The 16,892-nt window shown below is 42.4% G+C and overlaps 1 protein-coding gene across 1 annotated transcript in view; it reads left to right on the top strand.

Annotated features, from left to right (window-relative positions):
- The window catches only part of LOC126259951 (retinol-binding protein pinta-like), a 155,707-nt gene that overhangs the window by 58,197 nt on the left and 80,618 nt on the right, over positions 1-16,892 (top strand). The window contains exon 3 of the mRNA XM_049957060.1: positions 6,418-6,577. Within this exon, the coding sequence (XP_049813017.1) occupies positions 6,418-6,577 (160 nt within the window). The remainder of the gene's footprint in view (positions 1-6,417; positions 6,578-16,892) is intronic.

Below are 16,892 nucleotides of genomic sequence, written 5' to 3'. Positions count from 1 at the left end.
CCTGATGTTAAGTTTCTCGCTGTTCTCATTTCCGGTACTTCTCATTAGTTTTGTCTTTCTTCGATTTACTCTCAGTCCATATTCTGTACTTATTAGACTGTTCATTCCATTCAGTGGCCGCTCAGTATAGCAACGCCTTCTAGGGCGCCTTGCCATGGTTTGCGCGGCTCCACCCCCGTCGGAGGTTCGAGTCCTCCCTCGGCCATGGCTGTGTTTGTTGTCCTTAGCGTAAGGTAGTTTAAGTTAGATTAAGTAGTGTGTAAGCCTTGGGACCGATGACCTCAGGAGTTTGGTCCCATGGGAACGTACCACAAATTTCGAAATTTTCCATTCAGCGAATCATGTAATTCTTCTTCACTTTCACTCAGGATAGCAATAATATCAACCAATCGTATCCTTGATATCATTTCACTCTGAATTTTAATTCTACTCTTGGACCTTTTTTTATTTCCATCATTGCTCCTTCCATGTACATATTGAACAATAGGGGTGAAAGACTACATCCCTGTCTTGCACCTTTTTTAATCAGAGCACTACATTATTGATCATCCACTCCTATTATTCCCTCTTAACTCTTGTACATATTGCTTATTACCCGTCTCTCCTTATAGCTTATCCCTATTTTTCTCAGAACTTCGAATCTCTTACACCATTCTACGTTGTCTAACGCTTTTTCCAGGTCGACAAATCCTATGAGTGTGCCTTGATATTTCTTTAGTCTGGCTTCCATTATCAACCGCAACGTCAGAATTGCCTCTCGGGCGCCTTTACCTTTTCTAAAGCCAAACTGATCGTCATTTGCGCATCCTCAATTTTCTTTTGCATTCTTCTGTATATTATCCTTGTTAGCAACTTGGATGCATGAGCTGTTTAGCTGATTGTGCGATAATCCTCACACATGTAAGCTCTTGCAATCTTGGGAACTGTGTGGATAAAATTTTTTCGAAAGTCAGAGTCGTACATTCTACACACCAACGTGAGGAGTCGGTTCGTTGCCACTTCCCCCGATGATTTTAGAAATTCTGATGGAATGTTATCTACCTGTTCTGTCTTATTTAATCTTAAGTCCTCCAAAGCTCTCTTAAATTCTGAGTCTAATACTGGTTCCCCTATCTCTTCTAAATCGACTTCTGTTTCTTCTTCTATTACATCAGACAAATCTTCCCCCCCCCCCCCCCTCATAGAGGCCTTCAGTGTACTCTGCCCACCTGGCCGCCCTCTCCTCTGCAATTAACAGTGGCGTTCCCGTAGCACTCTTTATGCTACCATCCTTGCTTTTAATGTTACCGAAGGTTGTTTTGACTTTCCTGTATGCTGAGTCAGTCCTTTCGACAATCATTTCTTTTTCGGTTTCGTCTTAGCTACCTCGCACTTCCTATTTATTTCATTCCTCAGCGACTTGTAATTCTGTTTCCTGAGTTTCCCGGACCATTTTTCTGTTTCCTCCTTTCATCGATCAACTGAAGCATTTCTTCTGTTACCCGTGGTTCCTTCGCAGTTACCTTTTTCGTACCTATGTTTTTCTTTCCAACTTCTGTGCTGACCCTCTTTAGAAATGTCCATTCCTCTTCAACTGAGCTATTACTTATTGCTGTTGCTATAGCCTTAGAGAACATCAAGCGTGTCTCGTCATCCCTTAGTTCTTCCGCATCCCACTTCTTTGCATATTGATTCTTCTTTACTAATCTCTTGAACTGCAGCCTACTCTTCGTCACTACTGTATTGTGATCTGAGTCTATATCCGCTCCTGGGTACGTCTTACAATCCAGTATCTGATTTCGGAATCTTTGTCTGACCATGATGTAATCTAACGGAAATCTTCCCATATCACCCGGTCTTTTCCAAGTATAACGACTCCTCTTGTAGTTCTGGAACAGAGTATTCGCTGTTACTAGCTGACATTTATTACAGAACTCAATTACTCTTTCCTCTCTCATTCCTTGTCCCAAGCCCATGACTATTAGATTTTCATCTCCCTTTATGTACAGTATTAGCCTTTCAATATCCTCATACGAGGTGCGGCTAGAAAAAAACCGGACTGATGCTGGAAAAAACATTTATTTACAATTATTTTCAATTTCATGTTATCTCCTTCAATGTACTCTCCTCCTCGGTCTCTACACCGCTCCATACGAATTTTCCACTGTTCATAGCAATGCTGCAGATCATTTTCGGTAAGTCCATACATTACTTCCGTCGCTTTTTCTTTTACTGCTTCAGTAGTCTCAAATCTAGTTCCTTTCAAAGCTGACTTGACTTTAGGGAAAAGAAAAAAGTCACAGGGGGCCAAATCAGGTGAGTAGGGTGGATGATCTAAGATGGGAATGTTGTGTTTTGCCAAAAACGTCTTCACTGACAACGCACTGTGAGCTGTGGCATTGTCTTGGTTAAGGACCCATGACTTTTTTCTCCACAAATCGTTCCGTTTTCTCCGTACTCGCTCACGTAGGGTAGCCAGGACGCTAATGTAGTAATGCTGATTCACTGTTTGTCCCTCTGGTACCCAATCAATGTGCACAATCCCTTTGATGTCAAAAAAAAAAAAAACAATCATCATTGCCTTGAATTTAGATTTTGACATTCGTGCTTTTTTTTGTCGTGGAGAACCAGGAGTTTTCCAATGCATCGATTGGCGTTTAGTTTCGGGATCGTAAGTAAAAAACCACGATTCATCGCAAGTAATAACATTTTGTAAGAAGGTGGGATCACTTTCAATGTTTTCCAGGATGTCAGAACAAATCATTCTTCGGCGTTCCTTCTGTTCAATTGTGAGACACTTTGGAACCATTTTTGAACGCACTTTGTTCATGTTGAAACTTTCATGAAGAATCTGCCTAACACTTTCCTTTTCAACTCCTGTTAACTCAGACACTGCTCTGATTATTAAACGGCGATCTTGTCGAACAAGTCTACCGTTTTTTCAATGTTTGCATCAGTTTTTGCTGACAATGGTCTGCCAGTGCGAGTGTCATCACTGGTGTCTTCGCGGCCATCTTTAAATCGTTTAAACCACTCAAACACTTGTGTTCGCGATAAACAATCATCGCCGTACACTTGTTGTAACATTACAAACGTTTCACTTGCAGATTTTCCTAGTTTGAAACAAAATTTGATGTTAACACGCTGTTCTTTCTGTACACTCAACATTTTCCGACGCACAGACAAAACGTCAACTACTTAAAACAGACGCCACGGGCAGACTGAGTGCAGGAGGCAGATGAAACTCGAGCAGTAGGCGGAGCGAGAGTCACGTGACAGGCCACGCGACTCTCAGCCTTATTGCATTCGTTTTATTGTTTCACCAGTACTAGTCCGGTTTTTTTTCTAGCCGCACCTCGTATACTTTCCTCATCTTCAGCTTGCCATATCGGCATGTATACCTGAACTGTCGTTGGTGTTGGTTTGCTATCGATTCTAATAAGAGCAACCCTATCACTGATCTGTTCTCTTTGCCCTACCTATCTATTTGTAATGGATCCTACTCCCGTTAGACCATTTTTGCTGCTGCTGTTGATATTACTCTATACTCATCTGACCTGAAATCCTTGTCTTTTTTTTTTTTTCATTTCACTTCACTGATTCCTACTATCTAGAATGAGTCTTTCGATTTCCCTTTTCACATTTTCTAGCTTTCCTACCACATTCAAACTTGTAAAATTCCACGCCCCGAATCGTAGAACGATAGTCTTCTGTTCATTAATCAATCTTTTACTCAATGCCGTCTCACCTTTGGCAGTTCCCACCCAGATGGTTCAAATGGCTCTGAGCACTATGGGACTCAACTGCTGTGGTCATCAGTCCCCTAGAACTTAGAACTACTTAAACCTAACTAACCTAAGAACATCACACACATCCATGCCCGAGGCAGGATTCGAACCTGCGACCGTAGCAGTCGCACGGTTCCGGACTGCGCGCCTAGAACCGCGAGACCACCGCGGCCGGCTCCCACCCAGAGATCCGAATGGGGACTAGTCTGCAATGTTTACCCAATGGAGAGATCATCATGGCACTTTTTTCAGTTACAGGCCATATTTCCTGTGGATACACATTATTTGTCTTTAATGCAATGATCTCCATTGCCTTCTGCATTCTCATGGCAGTGGTCATAGCTGAATCTACCGCGTTTTAGAAGCAGTATCCCACCCTAAAGGCGAGAGAGTGCTCTGAACCTTTATCCGCTCCACCACCTTCTTTGACATGGCTGTTGGCAGGAGGAGGGTGACTTCTTTTCCGGAAGTCTTTGTCCGTCATTGCTGATGATTTTTATTTCACATTTAATCTGTGGCATAATTAGAACCTGGTACCCAGGACGTTTTGATTAGTATTCAGAGACGCTGGCCCTAGAGGACAGCCACGTTACCATACAAGGAGCTATTTTCCAGAAATTTAATGTCTAGCCGTATTATTTGTACAGCACCATCACATTTGCAACGCTCAAGGAACGTCTAAACATCAGTATCAACCGTTAGATCACAACTGTTTACATTTACGTCGTAAATGAAATGTAGAATGAAATGTATCCTTTGTTAATAAAAAAATCAGGCTCACTTTAGTTTTGTCGATTACAGTGCCATCTACTACGAATGGAAAGCAATGGTTTGAGTAAGCTGTACGTACCTTTTGGCGTAGAATATGGATAAGCAATAAAAGGAGGTGAGGGGGGTTCCTATCTGAAAATACGAAGCTGAACGCGCCGACCTGGAGGTATGGTTAGGAAGAGCCAATTGTAACACGAACGGATGTTCTCTTTACTAATAATGAGTTTTCACATAGAATATTTTTTTCGTACGATGCGCCGTTTTCGAGATATTTAGTTGTCTCAAGTTAAAACAAACAATATCTGTATTAAATAAATGACTTCTGCAATCAGTTAAATACGTGTCAAATGACATGTGGCACTATATGTGGAAATTTAGCTAAAGGACAAAATCCTACAAAGTAATGGCAACTCCTGTCCTCACATACGTAAGTGAGACTTGGACAATAACTAAGAAAGACCAAAGTCAGTGCAAATGAAATTTTTAAGATGTACTCTGAGAGATCAAATAAAGAATTCTGAAATAATAAAATTAAGTATAATGAAAGATGAGAAAAAGGGATCGCAAAATGAAAGGAGCGTATTGAAAGACTGGGGCCAGAAAGAATAGTACGACACAGTGGACTATAGACCTGTAGGAAAAAAAGGTATATGAAGACGAAGGGAAAGGTGGCTTTTGTGAAGACGGAACGGGCTATAACGCTACTCCTTGAAATGAAGTGAAACTGTATTTACACAAATCTGTAAACACGACGCTAAAAAGCAGTAAGAAATATAATTTAGAAGAAAAAATAGTTACTATATTGTTACTTTTGCAGAAATATCACGAGCAGTGTCGCAGATTTATACGCTCATTTTCATAAGTTTAAAGCACTCCGCTTTCTTATGATCTGTAAATGAGTAGCATATAACCATACACACAAACAATATGTACGCAGCCAGCAAAATGACATTTCCATATCTTTTGCATCCAAATCGTGTAAACAACGGATAGAAAAGATTTTACGTCCACTTAAGAGATATCTAAGTTATATTTTGCAGACATTTTTGGACACTGCACTGTTGAAACATTCTGCGTAACATGTGATAAAAGGAACAGCTAACTAAGAGGACATGCTGAAAAGTAATGCCTCTGAATTTTTTATGTGTAGACCCTTAAATCTTTTTTTAAATAAAACCAACGTTATTAACTCCGAATTATAGAGTGCAACATGGCGGTGTGTAACGTAACTATATCGGTGTGTGGGCAACAGCATGCTGTAGTCGACTTTCTGAAAGCACGCATTCGCCCACACTAGCAGCACATTCTCCTTCAGCACAACAATGCCAGACCACACACGAGCGCTCAACGTCTGCAACAATCTGATACCTTTGGTTCACTGTAATCGATCATCTTCCTTACAGTCCGACTTGGCCCCTTCCGATTTTCATCTGTTTCCATGACTTAAGTAACACCTTCGAGTATTTCACTTTGATAGTGATGAAGCGGTGAAGGCAGAGGTGTGGTTGTGGCCCCGCAAGAAACATTCTACAGTGACGGTATCAGCAAACTGGTATCTCGTTGGGATGTTTTTACATAAAAACTTACGGGGCATTAGTTTTTAGCACGCCCTCGTATATCTAAAATGAATTGGTTTTCTTTATTATTTTAATTATGCAGTCCCTCTGTGGCAGCACGAGATCTTTCCTTCTTGTCTTCGTAGCTCATAGCTGCGTGTGTTTGTACCGTCTTGGAAGGATTGTAATGTGACCACAGTAGTTTGCTTTTAATCGCAGCAGATGCAGTACATCATCTGTCCTTTTAAATTTCATGGATTTCTGAATAATAACAGACTAACATATTTTTCCCTTCAGCCCTCACACCTTGCTTCTTCCATCAGCTGACGGTCGTCTGGAGCGCTTGTACGTTAGCTGCAAGTGCAGCATTGAGAAGACGAAGAAGACGTTGGACGCCTACTACACTCTCAAGAAGAAATTCCCGGATATCATGATGAACAGGGACCCTGCCTCACCAGAAATAACACAACTCCACAAACAGTTGTAAGAAAATTCTTTAACATTTTAATAATTTAAACGGACAAAACAAGAGTAGGATGAAAGGTGTTCTGATATTTGAGGTGTTCCACTTATCTATAAGCAATTGTTTGAATCTCTATTACATAACTTTGCATTCCCGCTTCATAATGACACATTATTGGTAGATAAAATTATTATATCTAGGTGTGTTCGAAGACACAGTTGAAGAATCAGCTACAAGCCAAGACGGCGGTGGAAGAAAATGTAAAACTGAAAGATGGCACTGGCGGGAAAATTAAAAATGCAAGGTGGTGGCAGTGGCAGTAAATTAAAAAAAAAAAAGGCAAGATGGATGAACTAGCCCAGTGGTGCTTTCTATCCCCTCCACTTCCTTCACTCCCTATTCCCTTCCCCCTCCACTCTCCACACAGTCTCAGCGTAGTATTTTAACAGCTACTAAACTGAAGCAGCCAATCACAGTATAGCATTTTAATGGGCATTAAAACGAGGCAGCCAATCAGTGTGGCTGCCAAATCACGTATCCTTCATTTAAATTGCGTAAAAAAGTTCCCAAACTAAAAATAAAAATAATATTTGAGCTTCAAGGAAATTACGTAAAATGATGGTATGTTCAAAGATATAGAATATTTCAACACCAGAATGATATGTAAGATTCACTTGAACTAGCGGCATGTTCAAAGACAGTTGACTGTGTATTTCGTAAATTGGTATCATCGTGCGTACACGCGCACACACATCTGATAAACATGTTATGGACTTAGGTGCAACTCCTAGCTGGATAGTTGAAAGAGAGGTAGAGGGAAGGTTGGAGACATTGGGGCTAGTGTGTGAGGAGAGAGAGAGAGAGCTCGTAATTTCAGCGTGTATTACTTCATTACATGCCGGATACTAAGAGATAACACATGTCAACTTCACTAATATTATGTCAGATTCCATGTCTCTCCTCCCTCCCTCTCTCTCTCTCTCTCTCTCTCTTTATATATTTATATGTATCCTGCATGAAATACAACCGATAGATTACAGAGGAAAAAGAAAAATCTCAAATAAAGGTACTGGATATACAAATTTTCTTATAAGGAAGACTACACATCAAAGAAAGCTGGATACACACGTTGTTGACAGTGCATATTTGGATACATCATTCAGCACAGGTTATTATTTAAAGTCTTCTTACGATGGATTTAGTCAGGACTTAAATTGTACAACGTTTTTACATTTCTCAGTTAAAGTTCGCATTTTTGTTGTCTGAGCAATTGCCATGGACGTTTTTTGATCACATTATAAATTACATAATTACCGATTTATCGAAAAGTGATCATATTTGAAATTGGACTATCTCAAAATAATAATGCATTTTCCTGGTGATTGCGAGTGTAATCAAATCGGTCAGGAAGAAGTATTTTTATATGAGTACCGCAATTCACATCAGCTACAAAGGTGGTAGTTAGCCTGAACTACAATTTACAGTGACAATCTACAATTTACATGAAACTTCCTGGCAGATTAAAACTGCTTGCCGGACCGAAACTCGAACTCGGGACCTTTGCCTGGGTACAATTTACATTCTTCAAACATATACAATTTACTTTTTGCAGGGATCTAGGTTATTTATAAGAAAATCATCATCGTCAATAAGTTCACATTATCTGGAAGTATAAAACATTTATCATTCGTGCAGATAAATTTAGTTTGCTGTGTTTAACGGCTAACACTACATGGTACTTTGTTTGAATTACATGTTGCACAGTTCTTTTCACTTCTGAATCTAAGACACATTGCCTGTTGACGATAATAAACATTAACAGAATGTTTTGCACCTTTTGTCCCTCCACATTACGTGTCCATAATCAATCTCAGTGCATACATTTTTGCTAATTTTTTTTCTTGACCAGTGGAATATTGCATCTGTTATTTACACGGAAAAATGAGGTAGTAAACTTTGTATGGATATCACTCCTGCTACCCTGTAAATATTTGGAGTTTTAACGTGATAAATTACGCTATCGGTGTTAGTATGGCACACTTTTACATGATTAGCTGGAAACTTTTTTAATATGAAACTATGATAGAAGCAGACCTCGGGGATGATCAGTTTGGATTCCGTAGAAATGTTGGAACATGTGAGGCAATACTGACCTTACGACTTATCTTAGAAGAAAGCATTTGTAGACTTAGAGAAAGCTTTTGACAATGTTGATTGGAATACTCTCTTTCAAATTCTGGAGGTGGCAGGGGTAAAATACAGGGAGCGAAAGGCTATTTACAATTTGTACAGAAAGCAGATTGCAGTTATAAGAGTTGAGGGGTATGAAAGGAAAGCAGTGGTTGGGAAGGGACTGAGACAGGGTTGTAGCCTCTCCCTGATGTTATTCAATCTGTATATTGAGCAAGCAGTAAAGAATACAAAAGAAAAATTCGGAGTAGGTATTAAAGTCCATGGAAAAGAAATAAAAACATCGACGTTCGCCGATGACATTGTAATTCTGTCAGAGACAGCAAAGGACTTGGAAGAGCAGTTGAATGGAATGGACATTGTCTTAAAAGGAGGATATAAGATGAACATCAACAAAATCAAAACGAGGATGATGGAATGTAATCTAATTAAGTCGGGTGATGCTGAGGGAATTAGATTAGGAAATGAGACACTTAAAGTAGTAAAGGAGTTTTGCTATTTGCGGGAGCAAAATAACTGATGATGGTCGAAGTAGAGAGGATATAAAGTGTAGATTGGCAATGGCAAGAAAAGCGTTTCTGAAGAAGAGAAATTTGTTAACATCGAGTATAGATTTAAGTGTCAGGAAGTCGTTTCTAAATGTATTTGTATGCAGTGTAGCCATGTATGGAAGTGAAACGTGGACGATAAATAGTTATGACAAGAAGAGAATAGAAGCTTTCGAAATGTGGTGCTACAGAAGAATGCTGAAGATTAGATGGGTAGATCACATAACTAATGAGGAGTTTCAAATGGCTCTGAGCGCTATGGGACTTAACATCTGTGGTCATCAGTCCCCTAGAACTTAGAACTACTTAAACCCAACTAACCTAAGGACATCACACACATCCATGCCCGAGGCAGGATTCGAACCTGCGACCGTAGCAGTCGCGCGGTTCCGGGCTGTGCGCCTAGAACCGCGAGACCACCGCGGCCAGCTAATGAGGAGGTATTGAATAGAATTGGGGAGAAGAGAAGCTTGTGGCACAACTTGACTAGAAGAAGGGATCGGTTGGTAGGACATGTTCTGAGACATCGAGGGATCACCAATTTAGTGTTGGAGGGCAGTGTGGAGGGTAAAAATCTTAGAGGGAGACCAAGAGATGAATACACAAAGCAGATTCAGAATGGTGTAGGTTGCAGTAGGTACTGGGAGATGAACAAGCTTGCACAGGATAGAGTAGCGTGGAGAGCTGCATCAAACCAGTCTCAGGACTGAAGACCACAACAACAAACAACGAAAGTCGATAAGAAGGGTTTTCGAAATATCCAGTATAGCCATTCCCACTGTAATGGATTTAACAAAAGATACAGTAAACCAGTTCATTGCTAACTAAAGTTTCGTCTAAAATTTAGATTGGCAGTTAATGCAGCTGCTCCAGATCTACCTTCCCACCATGATGTTAGTCATATGTTCAACAATATTCGCCCTTTTTTGCATAGTTTTTCCAAAAACACTATTATTCATCAGTTTGAAATAAATACTGCTTGCGAACTCATACGTTTTGTGCGTTAATCTCAATATATGACTGAAATTAATATTTTTGGTTTTTTAGTATCGATTGGTGGTGACATTTTTTTCTGTAGATAAGGACAAATCTGAATGGAAGTCTTTAACACTGGCAGGATTTTTGAGGTCCATTTTGGAAATGCTGCTACATTTTACAGAGTAAAAGTTTCAACACTCTCTGGAAAAAGCCATACAAAACTGTATACTGGAAGATATTGTAAAATCGCCCATGCTATTCACATAAAGACATGTAAGATACGTCAATCTTGCCGTCATCATTGATTAAGAAGCAGTAATTGGCAACAGCATGTCTGCAAGAACAATGGAAAATACCGCCTCTAATACGTCTTTCAACCAAATAGAGTAGATCAGTATCACTAATAAGCTGCAGTTCTGCTTCCTTAATTTTCAGCAAAAGCATACTCTACCAAACTGGATGAAGTAATTCAATGTACAGGGTCAAATTCATATGACTTAAGGCGAAGGCTGGAGAGGTTTTCGAACACATGAGCAAGAAGTGGAAGGCAAATTTTCAAATATAAATCGAAACAGTCTCGAAGTGTTTTACACTTGAATACATTCCATACATTGCAAGCTCCCTGGTACTCACCTTCTGTTATCGTTTCGCCTATTAATCAGCTTTTAAACTTTTCATTGAGGATAAGTGCTCGTCCATTAAAAATAATTCATTGCTCGCATACTCATGCGAAAAATTTCTCTTTCCTGATCATCAGGAAAATATGCCCACGTTATGTTGAGTTCATCTGATTTCCCGCATGATGCACGCTTTTCGAGTGAGTACATCAAAAAAATTTTTGAAGTGAAAAATTGCAACTTTACATTGTAGTGCCACTCATAGACAAAAATTTCATTACTTTTGGTAAACGATTTATTTTTGCCACGTAATGCTATAGCAGAGAAACGCGACCTAGATTCAGTTGAACTTCATCATCGCCAACTTTGGTTCACTTATGTTAGCATCAAGAAATGAACCTCGTAATTGCTTATATTGTGGAATACGATGGGGACAGTATATGAGGCCTGCACTTCACATTGCAACTGGCATGTGCTGAACCTCGACAAACACTGATGAAATGGTGAGGTTCCTGTGTTTAACATCTCCTTCCTCAAACGGTTCCCTGCAAATATGGCAGACCTGTGCCGAGCGTAAAACTAATTCTCCTTCAGGACTTATTTCAACCTTTTTATTTTTCAGTAACAAATCATTCACATTCTCAGCAACTGCGTACAGCTTTTCCGTGAACATTTCATGCAATCGCTATCTCTGTACAATTTAAACTCGAAATATCCTCCATCATATCCACCGTGCATATAGGCTGTGCTGAACGTTGTCAGAAGTTGGACCAGGTCGGAATATTGACCAGTCACTACTGTGACTGCAAGTAGTAACTGATTCCAACACGCACTCCATATCAGCACAAATTACAAATGACGGCTTCAGTTTGTTGCTAAACTTGATAAATTTCCTATACTCATTCTTGCTGCTCGGCGTGTCTTTGTTGCCGCGCGTAAAATATGCGCAGTCAACCAAACGTGCACCTAATTCTTCCTTACATTGAAAATACGAGGGTTGCCCAGCAGGTAACGCACCGAATTTTCTTTTCTTCAACAGTTCTTTATTGAACATAAAGAGAATTACACACAGGAAAGAATGGTGTTTTATCTACATACCCTATTTTTCCACGTAATCTGCATACTGTTCTGTGGTCTTCCTCCAGCGCGAAACCAGGACGTGCGTGTATGCCCTGACATTACAAATCCTTGTCCTGGTGGCGGAGTCAATGCTTCACTGTGTGAATCACCTCCTCATCGTCCTCAAAATGTCTTCCACGAATGGCATCCTTTAATGGCCCAAACAAATGGAAGTCCGAGGGTACTAGATCAGGGCTATGTTGTGGGTGGGATAACAGTCCAACCCTGTTTTGCGATGTGTTCAGCAGTCCTCAGACTTATGTGGGGCCGAACGTTTTCGTGTTGCAGCAAAACATCTCCTGGGTTGCTGTAGCACCGAAGTCACCAAAAGGGCGTCTTCAGTTTTGTTAATGTGTTGCATATGCTTCTGAATTAATGGTACCGCCTCTTGGCACCACATCAATGATAATCACATCTTCACAGCCTCAGAAGACGGTAATCAAGACCTTACCGGCAGAACCAGTTGCTTTGAATTTTTTCTCCTCTGGTGAGTGGGAGTGGCGCCATTCCATCGACTGTGTTTTGTTTTGGGCTCAACCCAAGTTTCTTTACCTGTCACAAACCGCGACAAGAAGGCCTCCCCCTCAGCTTCAAAATGCTGCAACAAATCAAGACAAATGCTTTTTCTGTGCGATTTGTAATCCACCGTTAGACACCAGGGGACGTATCTTGGATCGTCGCCCTAGATATCTTTGTGTTCACTGAAAACAGTGTAGAATGATCCCTTATCGTCCCGATTTCAACCTCCTGATAATTTCGCATGTGGTTATCTAAACGACAGAGTATTCAAAGAAGCTCATTCATCGCTACTGTATCTCCGTCCTGCAATTCCCAAAGAGATTCATACAATCAAAAGTGACGTTCTCCAGGAAGCCATCCCGGAATTCATTTCAATGCTCCAAACAATGGATGCTGGAGAAGAAAACTTCTGTATTAAATTTCAGGTTGTCCGATATTATAACACGAATCTGTTACCCACATTAAGTCATTGAAGAAACAACCATGTAGTTATATACACAATATGCATTCTAATTCACTGGATATAAATCTGTCAGAATTGACCACTAGAAGCAGGCATTTTTGTGCAGGGGTTGGACAAAAATACGGAAACACGAAAATCACTGCATGCGACTATGCCTAAAATGTTGTAGGAAACCTGCTGGCGTTCAAAACAGCTTCCGTTCGTCTCGAAATTGATAAATAACAGATCACGTATGATTTTTAAGAGACTCTTATACCATTCTTTCTGCCATATAGTGAAAAGTTCAGATGACTGCGACGGATGTGCATAGCGCTCACGCAAAAAAAAAAAAAAAAAAAAAAAAAGTTCGAATATGTATGAATTCGAATATGTATGAATTCCTAATGGACCAAACTGCTTAGGTCATCGGTCCCTAGACTTACACTGACTTTAACCTATGCTAAGATCAACAACCACACACACATGCCCGAGGGAGGCCTCGAACCTCCGGCAGGAGGAGCCGCGCAATTCGTAACATCACGCCTCAAACAGCGCGGCCACACCGCGTGGCAGCGCTCACGCAACTTTCTCTCCAAAGTAGGCCTCAATGGCTCAGCAAGAGTGGGATGCGACACTTCATCCTCGAGCTCACTAAACCAGTCCCTCGTGGGTGATGCGAGTTGTCTGAACAGTGCCCCTGTCGCCTTCGAGCACAGCACCTCTTTTGGGGAACAAACATGGGATGGACCTGATCGACTAAAATGATCACACAGTCCTCGGGAGTAAAGCGACTATGGAACACGATATGGCTGCCCAAATCGTCACCGACCCCCTCCCCCTCTCACCCCTTTTTCATGTTTCACTCTTGGGACCCAAATTCGGACGGAATTTGAAAACAGTATGAAACAAAACTTGTCTTACAAAATTACTTGTTTGCGTTGCTCAAAGGTCCAACTTTTGTGGCTTATCACCATGTTTTCGTCTTACGAGCATTTGTGTCACTGATGAATAACTTTGAAATTCCAATTTCACCCTTCAATTCCTACTTATACAGCACCCACCGTGTTGTTTTCACACTGACAGGTTTTGCGAGTGCGACATTCAGTTCCGCAGTGACTTTTGCAACACTCATCCTCTTACTATGTTTTGTCACAATCCTCTTCAATGACCGTCTGTCACGATCAGTCGACACACTCTTTCGTCCCATTTCTGACCTAGCAAAAGATATATTTCCGCTTTCACAGTATGCGGTACGAATCTTCGATACCGTGCCTTTTGAAGCGCCAAACACATCTGTTACCTGGTTATTGAAGCCCCCGTCATAAGAGCACCAACAGTCTGCTCACGTTCGAGTTCACTTACACCCAGACCTCCAGATGTAGACACTCAGATCGATACCAAACGTAGTGTGTCGATGGAGTATCAACAAAAACACCGATTTAGTTTGTGCTGTGTGCTGTCGTTCAATACAACTTGCGTAAACGGCAATTAAAAGTGACGCCAGAACTACGGAGTATAGGCAAACCATATCTCTAAGCTGTGAATGCGAAGATCCCTGGTAGGTGAGTTGCTAGAACCTCAAACTGTCGTGCTAGAGGTCCCGATTTCGAAATCAGTCGCCTCTCAGCCGTGGTAGCGTATGGAAATGCCCCGCGCGCAGACCAAGCTCTCGGCGTTGTTTACTTTAGCGCCGTGGTACACGTGTTTATAGAGCCCACTACTACCGTACCTCAAGGCGCTTACGCCATGCAACGATCAAAGTAGCGTTTCAGGCCAAACATCCACGACCAAGACCTTTTGAAGTTGAAAACCTCAAACGGGAGGATATGCGTTTGAACTCCCTGGACGTGATCGGAATACATTTTTCCTTCACAGAAAGTGTTGTATACATCAAGGTGTCGACGGAGGCACTATGCGCTGAAGTTATGCAACGATATGCCGCCGCACTAAAATTTAAACACTTTGGTGGACACGTTGGTGCAGTGACAGTGGACCACGTGGGATTCGGTCTCCGAACTTTGCGTGTGTTTGAACTCGCTTTCGAGGTGCCACAGTAGGTAGTCATTGTCTCTTCCCAACCATATGGAAACGTCTTAGGTCACCTCACGGCTAAGTGGCAAAGATTTACGACCTACACAGTGTTAAATGGCGTCCGACTGATCAAAATTGGGCTGATGAAACACGTTCCTTCGTAACTGATGATCGGCAGTGTGCAGGCTATCGTCATGTAAGATGGCCAGCCACGCACGTTCTCTGGATGTGGCCATTAAGGACATGACCAGTCCGAATGTTTAAGCCAACGTTTGATACAGACACCGCTGGGTGAAGCGACCCCGGCATCGACGTTCACGTCCCTACCTGTTACCTACGCGACGGTAGCACCGAGCCCTGCCACGTTACTTCAGGATATACCTGAAGTCTCGTCAACGCCACCGAACGCACCACAATACGTCAACGAAAACAGTATGGCCTCACCCCCAGCTCTCGCACCGGAAACATTCTCTTTCAGGACCGTGGCAGTCGACCCTGCTTGAACTATGGACGTCGAACTAGTTGTCGTGCCGACTGCTGTCTTTACCCAGATGGTTATAGCGTCGGATGATGGGCGACCACATCCTGATTCGGAACAACACGTTTTGAAACAGTGGTCGCCCAGGAAGCGCGAGAAATGCCGACCAACACACTCCTATGAAGCTCTCCTTCAGATGACCTCGCGAGATGACGACCCGATGTCTGATGGTGACCTTCCATACTGCGTCCAGTCACATGGTACGACCACTCCTGACGCCTCTCCTGTGAAGAATCCTGTCTCAGTTCTGAACACGAACTCAGTGTTGCCAGTACGTGAGAATAACAGATCCCCAGCAGCTATTGTCACAACGCCTGCTTCCCCCACTCCGACAGTAACCGACTAGGCTACTAGCAGCGGATCAGACCAACAGCGTGTCCGAGCGAGAGCATCCCACGGAGGTGCCTGAGCCGGCACCCTGCCAGTAATCGTGACCAATGCGGGAGATCCGGTGGGTCTACACCTGCAAGATGCTTCCTCCAACCATTCTGCATCAACTGCAAGCGACAGTACCCACCAATATCGTGTCGCCACAATGAATCTTGCCAACATCTGAGCCCCTCACAAACCGGTCATGTTCTGAGGCACCATCTACAGATGTTGGTATTGCACACCTGCAGGAGGTGTTCGACACTAACTGCCAAGTGCGCCCCAGGTACACCGCCTACGTTTCTCACGTCTCCGACACTGGTAGTGTGTCTCCATCCTCCTAAGCGACGGGCCCCCTGCATAGGATGTTGCATACCTCCCAACTGAACGGAGTATGGGCTTCACCCTATCATTAACATCTACGAACATGACTTCTAGCCGCCGTCATGACCAACACACATTCTTCGCCAAGGAGGTCACACCGCTCTTCACAGGGTCATAAGACGATCTGGTGCTCGGTGGAGACTTGAACTTGACACAAGGATCCGCTGACCAATTCCCACAGCATTCACCTTGTGTGGCTCTCTCGATGGGTATCGATCGCCTGCAACTCATTGACACCAGGACAAAGCTCCACAGAACCCAACCGGGTTTCACATTTCACAACGTTCACTCTGTGATGTCATCAGTCATACGATCACACCGCTGCCTGAGAGATCGATCCGCCAGATATGATTCTCTCGATAAACGGAACAGAAGAACGGCTGTGCTAGCCAAAGAGTACACAGCCAGTCGCAGTACTTACGCTCGCCGCGAGGCGCCGCTAGGACCCCCCACCCGTCTTATGGATCCTCATCTTCCATTGGCTCCTTTCCCCCCTCCCCCTTCACTTTTCCTCTCCTTCCCCCCCCCCTTTTTTCCCGTCATCTGACCAGTTTCCCCCCACCTGCTCTCGGGTGTGGTATGTCATATTTGTGCCAACTT

This window comes from Schistocerca nitens, chromosome 5, assembly GCF_023898315.1.
Source record: "Schistocerca nitens isolate TAMUIC-IGC-003100 chromosome 5, iqSchNite1.1, whole genome shotgun sequence".
Lineage (NCBI taxonomy): Eukaryota > Metazoa > Arthropoda > Insecta > Orthoptera > Acrididae > Schistocerca > Schistocerca nitens.
Note: the sequence above shows the minus strand (reverse complement) of the source record. Positions and strands in the feature narration are given on the sequence as shown.